The 9,379-nt window shown below is 42.7% G+C and overlaps 2 protein-coding genes across 2 annotated transcripts in view; one reads left to right on the top strand and one right to left on the bottom strand.

The window, feature by feature from the left end:
- The first annotated feature begins 728 nt into the window (after positions 1-728).
- Positions 729-2,988, top strand: ier5l (immediate early response 5-like). The gene has a single exon (XM_017404547.3). The coding sequence runs from the start codon at positions 1,012-1,014 to the stop codon at positions 1,783-1,785; it is 774 nt and encodes a 257-aa protein (XP_017260036.1). The 5' UTR covers positions 729-1,011; the 3' UTR covers positions 1,786-2,988.
- Positions 2,989-8,232: 5,244 nt separating this feature from the next.
- The window catches only part of ptpa (protein phosphatase 2 phosphatase activator), a gene marked incomplete in the record, with an annotated part of 6,686 nt that continues 5,539 nt past the window's right edge, over positions 8,233-9,379 (bottom strand). The window contains 1 exon segment of the mRNA XM_037979540.1: positions 8,233-8,852. Within this exon segment, the coding sequence (XP_037835468.1) occupies positions 8,778-8,852 (75 nt within the window).

Genomic DNA, 9,379 nt, shown 5'->3' with positions numbered 1-9,379 from the left:
CTGCAGGACGAGCGCCTGGGACTGCGCGGAGGAGGAGGAGGAGGAGGAGGAGGAGGAGGAGGACTGAGGAGGACTCAGGAAAGGCCCCAGCTCGAAGCTCACAGACCATCAGTCTGACTCCACAGAAGAAGCAGATGCTTCTGTTTGGAGGCAGGAGGTCTTTGTTTCACGGCTCGCTCTGATTGGCTGAAGCAGCTGTCAATCAGACGGGCTCAGAAACTCCAGAGGAGAGGAAACTTCTGAGGCAGCAGGAGACGTTCAGGAACCTTTAGCCGCTGCTGCGGGGCTCCAATTAGACCGTTTCCATGGTTACAAATTAAAATGTTAATGATCAAAGCCGTGGACAACATGTTCAGATCCATCTGTCCCTGCTTCTCCTGTCCAGGTGTCTCCAGCAGGGACACAGAGACAACTGACACCCACCCAGGGACAGTCTGGAGTCTCTGATGTCTTCTGTGGGAGGAGCCTCAGGTGTGGACAGGGCAATCATGTAAACTCCTCCCAGGTTTGAACCTGCAGCTCTCTGCGAGGAGACAGAACCGCTGCTCCACTGTGTCGCCAGGTTAAACCGAGTTGGACTCTGACGGGTCTTCTGTCTCTGTCAGGTGTTTTTATTCAAAAAGAACTAAACTTTAAAACCAGCGGAGATGTTCTCTGTTAGTTTGGGAGCAGGACCGGTTCTGGTCTCGCAGCTGAATGAGGCCGGTCCTGTTCTTCCAGCCTGCTGGAATTTGAACAGTTCAAAGGAACCGCCCGCAGCTGATTGGTCCAAACGAAGCTTTCCTCTGCGCGTGCAGCTGTCAGTCAGAGGAGTCCCGGCAGCTGATTGGATGGTGCTGCCAGGGGGTGGGTCCTGCGGCTCGGTATAAAAGCTGCCTGCCCCTCGGAACCTGGACAGAGTTCTGCTCCGCGGCGGCTCGGAGGCGGATCCATGTTTCCTCTGACAGCCGACCGGAACCCGAACCTGAGCCCGGATCGCTGACAGGTTCCGCTGGGGGGACCGGGGGGACCATGGAGGGCGCCGTGGACGCGCAGAGCCTGATCTCCATGTCCCTGATGAAGATCCACAGCTCCCGGACCCAGAGGGGGGGCATCAAGCTGCACAAGAACCTGCTGGTGTCCTTCGTGCTCCGGAACGCGCGGCAGGTCTACCTGAAGGAGCGCTACGCCCAGATCTACAGGATGCAGCAGTACCAGGAGGTCCTGACGGTCTGCGACGAGATCCAGGAGCTGGACCCGCTGGACCCGCTGGACCCGGACCTGGAGGAGCCGGGCCAGGACGCGGCTCTGCCGGGCTGCGGGAAGGACCCGGACCCTCCGGACCCTCCGGACTACCCGAGCTGCTGCCTGGAGGCTCCGCTGTCCCACTGCACCAGAACCACCGTGCTGGACCTGGACACGCACGTGGTGACCACGGTGGAGAACGGCTTCCTGCACCAGGACTGCTGCTGCGCCGCGCCCCAGTGCGCACCGGACCCGAACCCGGAGCCCCCGGACCCGAACCCGGACCCCGCGCCTCGCAAACGGAAGGGGGGCTTCAGGAGCTCGGAGGAGGAGGAGGAGGAGGTCTCGGACTTTACGGGCTCCAGGAAGCGGCTCAAACGGGAGGACGGTCCCGAGCCGAACCCGGAGCAGCTGGACTCGTCCAACATCTCCAACCTGATCTCCATCTTCGGCTCCGGGTTCTCGGGTCTGCTGAGCCGGCAGGCGGACCTGGAGCAGATCTGCAGCAAGCAGGCGCTGGCCAGTCTGGGAGCCTGGACCCGGGCCATCGTGGCCTTTTAGGTCCTGGAGGGGACTTCGGGTCGGGACCGGCAGAACTCCGGTTCTTGTTTTGCACACAGATCCATCAGGAGGACCTGCTGAGGACGTGGCAGATGTTCTCAGATCGGTTCTGAGGTTCTGCTCACAGGACAACAAGATTTCATAAAATCCTCCCGGTTTCCAGGGGCACCACCAGCCGGGGGGGACCGGGGGGCCAATAAGTTTACTGTGGCCCCCGATGGGCCCCCCTTTGTCTTAGAGCTTCAGTTTGATCTGAATTTAATTTTCTCTATAAATTTTAAAATTACGAACAAAAAAAACGTTTTAGAACGATTAGCAGTTTCAAAATAATTTATTTTAAATAAAAAGCTTTTAAAAGCTTATTTTACTGATTAGAAACAAAGATGAACAAATTAAAATATTTTGATCCTGCATATTTTGAAATAAAGGTTCAGGGCCGTAAAATAAAAACATCGGTTTATTTCCTCCCATATGGAGTTTCTTTTCAAATATCCAGATGTTTTTATAAAAAAAAAAACTTTTTTCCCAAAAATAACGGCTAACGCACAAAAACTGAAGAATAAATCTTTTAATTCTAAGAAACGTTTGTTTTCTGACATCAGTAAAAATATCTGCAGCTGATTCTATAATTATATTAATTTAAAGTTTGTTTTTCAGTTTTTGTGCAGTTTGCTCATCAGAACTCAAGCAGATGGTTTTACAGCGTCAGGATTCTAAACCCGGAGCCCATTTTTAGTGTCTAAATCCAGAAAAAGAGCCGAAGTTTCAGCTGATTGCTGTCTGAGTCCGAGACGTCCATCTGCCTTAAATCTGCTGCTAACTGACCTGAGAGACTGAATGTGTCCCCCGTCCCGCTCCGTCCCGCTCCGTCCCACTCTGAAGTGAATGTTACACAACCTGAGCAGTTCGGCTCCTCTTTACTCTCACTGCAGTCGTTGGTTGTTGACTCTAGCCCGGGAGTGTAACTGGAAGTCCTTTTGTTTTAAAAAGGGAGACTCTTCAGCCATAAAACCGGAGGATTCGTGCGTTTGTAGCTTTATGAGCACTATGTGTACCAAAACCAGAGAGTATTCAGCCATTCTCCACAGATTTTGTTCTTATTCTTGTATTTTTGTGCTTAAGAAATCGTTTATCTCCGGGTTGAAACTGTTCGAGAAAGTATTTGTTAAAGTTTATAATCTTAATAAAAAATAAAAGTCTGAACTTTGTGTCTGATTTTTATTCACTTATATTGAATAAAAGAAGCTTTTATTCAGTTAGAGTCTCAGCTACTACCATTCAAACCATTAGCTGTGGCGGCCATCATTTCTGAGTTTAAAAACTGTTTGTTAAATTTGACATCTAGATAAAAAAAATACAAATAATTCATAAAAACAAACAAAGCAGAAGAATCAGTAAACAGGAGTAAATAAGATGTTTGGTTAGTAAAAAACAAATTGAAATAAATGATTCAAACATCTCATCAGTGGCTGAATGGAACTCTGGATTAAGATGGCCGCCACATCTAATCGACGTTTATCAGCAGCCACTGAGCCGAAGCTCGGTGTGGTAGTAGCTGAGGGTCGTCTCTAACTCAACGTCTGCGGGCGACAAGCATTCCTGCAGGAGATGGGAGGCCTTTAATCTCCTCCACAGCAGAGCTGATGGTGAATCTGATCAGAGACAGAAACACGTTTTAACTTTTAAACCTTTTAACTTTTTAAACTTTTTAACTTTTAAACCTTTTAACTTTGTAAACTTTTAAACCTTTAAAGTTTTTCCTCCTCAGCTTGGAGACAAACGGAGGATCTGAGCTCAGCTGTTATCTCTGCTCTGAACCACTTGGTGGAGTTCTTTAAAATCAATGAAGATATCAGAGAGGAGAGAGCCTCCCCTCCTCTTCCTCCCCTCCTCCTCTTCCTCCCCTCCTCCCCCCTCCTCTTCCTCCCCTCCTCCTCTTCCTCCTCCTCCCCTCCTCGAGTTGGAGGACAAAGTTCCTCTGAATCCTCCTTCAAAATAAAGACTTCTTTTTCTTCCAGCTGTTCTCTTTTCAGGCGTCTCCACAGCGAGTCCTCCTCCATCTAACTCTGTCCTCTGTGTCCTCTGTCCTCCATGTCCTCTCTAACTGCATCCATATATGTCCTCTTTGTCTCTAACATCCTTTTGTCCCTCCTCTGGACATGTCCAAACCGTCTCAGTCTTTATCTCCCAGTCCTTCAACCTGTGCTGGACCTCTGATGTCCTCAGTCCTGATCCTGTCCATCCTCGTCCCTCCCAAGGACAACCTCAACATCTTCAGCTCTGACACTTCCTGTTCTGTCTCCAAACCAGACAACATGGCTGCTCCCACCACTGTCTGGAAACCTTTCTTTTGACCTTTGACCTTTGCTAACTCCTGAAACTTTTCTCCATCCTGCTTAGACTCTCTTCTTCACCACCCTCCCTGTCCTCCTGCACCTCTGTGACCTTTGACCTCAGAGCCTCCCTCTCATTCAGATAAATAATAAAAACAGGAAGAAATAAAAAGTAAAGTAATCGTCTACAGGAACTGACCTCAGGATGCAAATCTCTGTAATTTATTCTCCTTCAGACCCCTCCCTGATCTGCATCATAAAACAAGTCTCCAAATTAAAAGCCCTGCTGCATATTAATGAGACCACAGGCTCCGCCCACTTCCCCTCCTCATCCTCAGCCTGATCTTCATCAACACAGAGAGAGACCAGCCTCTGCATCTTTAATTAATGAGATCAGAGATGAAGATTCAGAACCGAACCGATCCGATCCGATCCGATCCGGACCGATCCGGACCGATCCGGACCGGACTGATCCCGACCGTCTGAGGGATGTTCCGATCCAGGCTCGGTTCTGGAGCTTTAATAACATTAACTTTAACTGATGAATGTTGGAACTAAAATAGGAAGCTTTTATTTTGAAAAACCTGTAAGTTTTCTTTATCATTAAAGGTTTTTTGTTTCAAATCTTTAAAAACAAAAAACGTAGAAAGTTTTTATTTTCAGAGAGAGTTCTGTAATATTTTAGGCTGTGATATAAAACGATGAATTAAAAATATTGTAATAAGTTTAATTAAATTTATCTCTTTGATGCAAAAAATTTAATAAGTCTAAATAATTAAACATAAAATTTAAGTTTAAAGTTTGTTAAAGTTAAACGGTGATTAAAGTTGGAGTTCTGTAGGATTATTATCAATAAACTCTGTTTTATTGAATTAAACTGATAAAAATCTTTAGATAATAAAATAACTAGAATTTTAAAAAATTTCAAACCTACATATTTTAAACTTTTATTTTAAATTCTTTATCATTAATAAAAGAAGTAAATGAGAATTTTTGTAAATGATAAATAACTGTTTATTTAAAATAAATATAAGATGCAGGTTTGTTTCAGCTCATCTCTGTGATAAATTCATGTTTAATTAATAATCTGAGGATTTTAAGAGTTTAATAATATTCATTTTATTTCTTCTGGTTTCACAGAAAGTAAATCACGGACATAAAAACACTTTTTTCAGATTATTTTAACAGTTTGTGCAGAAAAAACAAACCCGAACCTTTAATAGTCCTCTCTCATTTAAAGTGAGTTTCTTGTGTTTTTAGCCCACTCTGCTGCACATCCTGCATCTGGAAGGGTTCTGGAGTCGAACGTGTCCCAACGGGTCGGAGGAGCGGTCCCATTCCAAACATTCCTCCGAGTCCAACAGACCCTCTCTGGGTTCTGGAAAACCAGGAGGAACAATTCATGAATGTTCAATAATCTGAACGGCGGTATGGTAAGCCTGTTAGCTTCAGGAACAACTGCTGCAATAATATTAAATATTAACTGACTGAGGCTACAGTTAGCATGTTAGCTTCAATAAACCGGAAACAAATGTTCCAATATTATTTATTATCTGAACAAGGCTACAATTAGCATGTTAGCTTCAATAAACCAGAAACAAATGTTCCAATAATATTTATTATCTGAACGAGGCTACAGTTAGCATGTTAGCTTCAGGAATAACTGTTTGAATATTATTAAATATTAACTGAACGAGGCTACAGTTAGCATATTAGCTTCAATAAACCGGAAACAACTGTTTCAATAATATTTATTATCTGAACGAGGCTACAGTTAGCATGTTAGCATCAATAAACCGGAAACAACTGTTTCAATAATATTTATTATCTGAACGAGGCTACAGTTAGCATGTTAGCATCAATAAACCGGAAACAACTGTTTCAATAATATTTATTATCTGAACGAGGCTACAGTTAGCATGTTAGCTTCAATAAACCGGAAACAACTGTTTCAATAATATTTATTATCTGAACGAGGCTACAGTTAGCATGTTAGCTTCAATAAACCGGAAACAACTGTTTCAATAATATTTATTATCTGAACGAGGCTACAGTTAGCATATTAGCTTCAATAAACCGGAAACAACTGTTTCAATAATATTTATTATCTGAACAAGGCTACAATTAGCATGTTAGCATCAATAAACCAGAAACAAATGTTCCAATAATATTTATTATCTGAACGAGGCTACAGTTAGCATGTTAGCTTCAGGAATAACTGTTTGAATATTATTAAATATTAACTGAACGAGGCTACAGTTAGCATATTAGCTTCAATAAACCGGAAACAACTGTTGGAATAATATTTAATATTATCCGAAATGAGGCTACAGTTAGCAAGTTAGCTTCAATAAACCGGAAACAACTGTTTGAATAATATTTAATATTAACTGAATGAGGCTAGAGTAAGCATATTAGCTTCATAAAACCAGAAATTCTGATGGAATAATATTTATTATTTCGTCTAAAAAGGCTACAGTTAGCATGTTAGCTTCATAAAACCAGGATAAACTGTTGGAATAATATTTATTATTAACTGAACGAGGCTACAGTTAGCATGTTAGCATCATAAAACCAGAATAAACTGTTGGAATAATATTTATTATTAACTGAACGAGGCTACAGTTAGCATGTTAGCATCAATAAACCGGAAACTATTGTTTCAATAATATTTATTTTTATCTGAACGAGGCTACAGTTAGCATGTTAGCTTCATAAAACCAGGATAAACTGTTGGAATAATATTTATTATTAACTGAACGAGGCTACAGTTAGCATGTTAGCATCAATAAACCGGAAACTATTGTTTCAATAATATTTATTTTTATCTAAATGAGGCTACAGTTAGCATGTTAGCATCAGGAACAACTGTTGGAATAATATTTATTATTTGGTCTAACAATGCTACAATTAGCATGTTAGCTTCATAAAACCAGGATAACTGAATAATATTTATTATTAACTGAATGAGGCTACAGTTAGCATGCTAACTTTGCCTCCTCTGAATCATTTCAGCAACAGAATGTTTGTTTTATCTCATTGTGTTGATCAACAATCTGTCAACAGAAACAAACAGATTTCTTCTTCTTTTACTGCTTTTAATGAACTCATTCAGCGGAATATTGTTTATTTGCAACATGATAAGAGGCTAAAAGTCAAAGAAATGTTTGATAGTTGTTATTTTTGAGAGTGGAGTGATGTTGGCTGAAACTGGGCTCCATGTTGGCGAATAATTCAGAAACCCGGAGATCGAAACGTTCAAAGATTCAGAACAACAAACGTTGTTTCCACGTTGGATCCGGTCTGCTGAGGTTCTCTGAGTCCCTCGGTTTTCATCAGAACCGGGCTTCGCTGCTGACCCACATATGAACCCGAGCGAGGCAGATGGATTCTGGGAGGAGGAGGAAAACGTTAAATTTTACATGAGTTCAGTCACCAGGAAGAAGATCTCTGCTCTTAGAGAACCGAGGATCCACGGTTCTGTTGGGTTTTCCTGAAGGTAGGCCTGGAAATCCAGGGACCAGAACCAGAACCAGGAAGTCCTCCAGATCCTCCGCTTTCTTCCAGCAGCTTCATGTGTTTTATTCTCATTTTGACCACATTAAAGGTGATTATAAAGGTTCTCTCAGCTACAATCAGGGTCTGATATGCTTCTTTTAGCAGATTAATGTTTTAATTTGATTTATTTATTTAAAAGAACGTTTGATGAAATTCCATCTTTGAATAAAATCTGCTTAAACAAACCAAATAACTTGAGTATCTTGTTTAAATTTAACATTAAATCACATTTACTAACTGTTTAGATTGAGGCCTAAAGTCAGTTAAAATACAAATTGGGGTCATAAAAGAATTAATCTTAAAAAAATGTTCTGGGACAATATTTTAGTAAGAACTTTAAATATAAACAGAACTTGAATTAGACTTGTTTTTAAAATCATAACTGGTAAATATTTATTTTGGGTAACTGGACTAGCATTAGCTAGCAGTCAGCCATCTTTTAGCTGGGTGGTTAGCATTAGCTAGCAGTCAGCCATCTTTTAGTTGGGTGGTTAGCATTAGCTAACAGTCAGCCATCTTTTAATCTAATTTCTCCCCCAAAAATTAGACAATCAGATTTTTTTAAGGAGACAAAAATAAGTTTAATTTGATCAAATTTAAATCACATCATAATCTGTAAAACACACCAAAGGAAATTCAAAACCGGAGCTAAACTTTCTGAAACATAAGCAGTACGACCAGAACTACGTTTTTTTTTCTTCTATTTGTTTAAAGACAACATTAATGAGACCAGAGCCGAAGGAACGAGACGTTTTCTCTGCAGCTCCATGAAGACAGCGAGGCAGAGGACAAAACAGCTTTCAGTTTTTATTTGAAACTGTGAGCTGGAAGCAAGTGGTTGACATGTTTCATGTTTCAGCTGGTTTTAAAGAAGCAGAATAAACTCATGAAGTTCAGCTCCTCCATCTTCTCACATCCTGAGGATCAAAGAGCTGAAGATGTTTTATAAATAACACAAACAGGAAGTCAGAGCTCTGATGGATGCAGACGTTCAGGACCACATGCGCACAGCAGGGAATGCACGTGTCAGAAAACATGGTTGCTACAGGTGGACTGGAGGACGCTGCAGGACGCCGCAGGACGCCGCCGGGCTCCGATCCCTCAGGGCGTCACCGGCTGGATGGAGAGCAGGCTGCCGAACTTGAAGTGTTGGATGACGGGAAACTTCTCCAGACACTGAAGGTCCAACAGAAACAGGAAGACGGGTCAGAGAAGAACAGCTGCAGAGGCTACGCTAACATGTTAGCATTCAGCTGCTAACTTTAGAACAATTCTGTTCTTTAAGGTTTAAAGAGGTTCTGATGATGTCCAACGGTTTGGGTCGGTCCAGAACCCGTCACCTCTTCTTTAACGTGGGAGCAGAACGTGGGTAAAAAAAATGCTCAGATGTCCCACAAAAACAAGGTCCCTAAAGGCAGCAGATCTCTGCTGGAATAAATACCAGAACCCTGATCCGAACCCAGGACCCTGATCCAAACACCAGAACCCTGATCCAAACCCAGGACCCTGATCCAAACCCAGAACCCTGATCCGAACCCTGATCCAAACCCAGGACCCTGATCCAAACACCAGAACCCTGATCCGAACCCTGATCCAAACCCAGGACCCTGATCCAAACCCAGAACCCTGATCCGAACCCTGATCCAAACCCAGGACCCTGATCCAAACCCAGAACCCTGATCCGAACCCTGATCCAAACCCAG

Source organism: Kryptolebias marmoratus, linkage group LG14 (assembly GCF_001649575.2).
Source record: "Kryptolebias marmoratus isolate JLee-2015 linkage group LG14, ASM164957v2, whole genome shotgun sequence".
Taxonomy (NCBI): domain Eukaryota; kingdom Metazoa; phylum Chordata; class Actinopteri; order Cyprinodontiformes; family Rivulidae; genus Kryptolebias; species Kryptolebias marmoratus.
This window is presented reverse-complemented; position numbering and strand designations above follow the sequence as displayed.

Excerpts from the sequence above, each read along its gene's own strand:
- ier5l (XM_017404547.3), top strand. The coding sequence starts at position 1,012 with ATGGAGGGCGCCGTGGACGCGCAGAGCCTGATCTCCATGTCCCTGATG.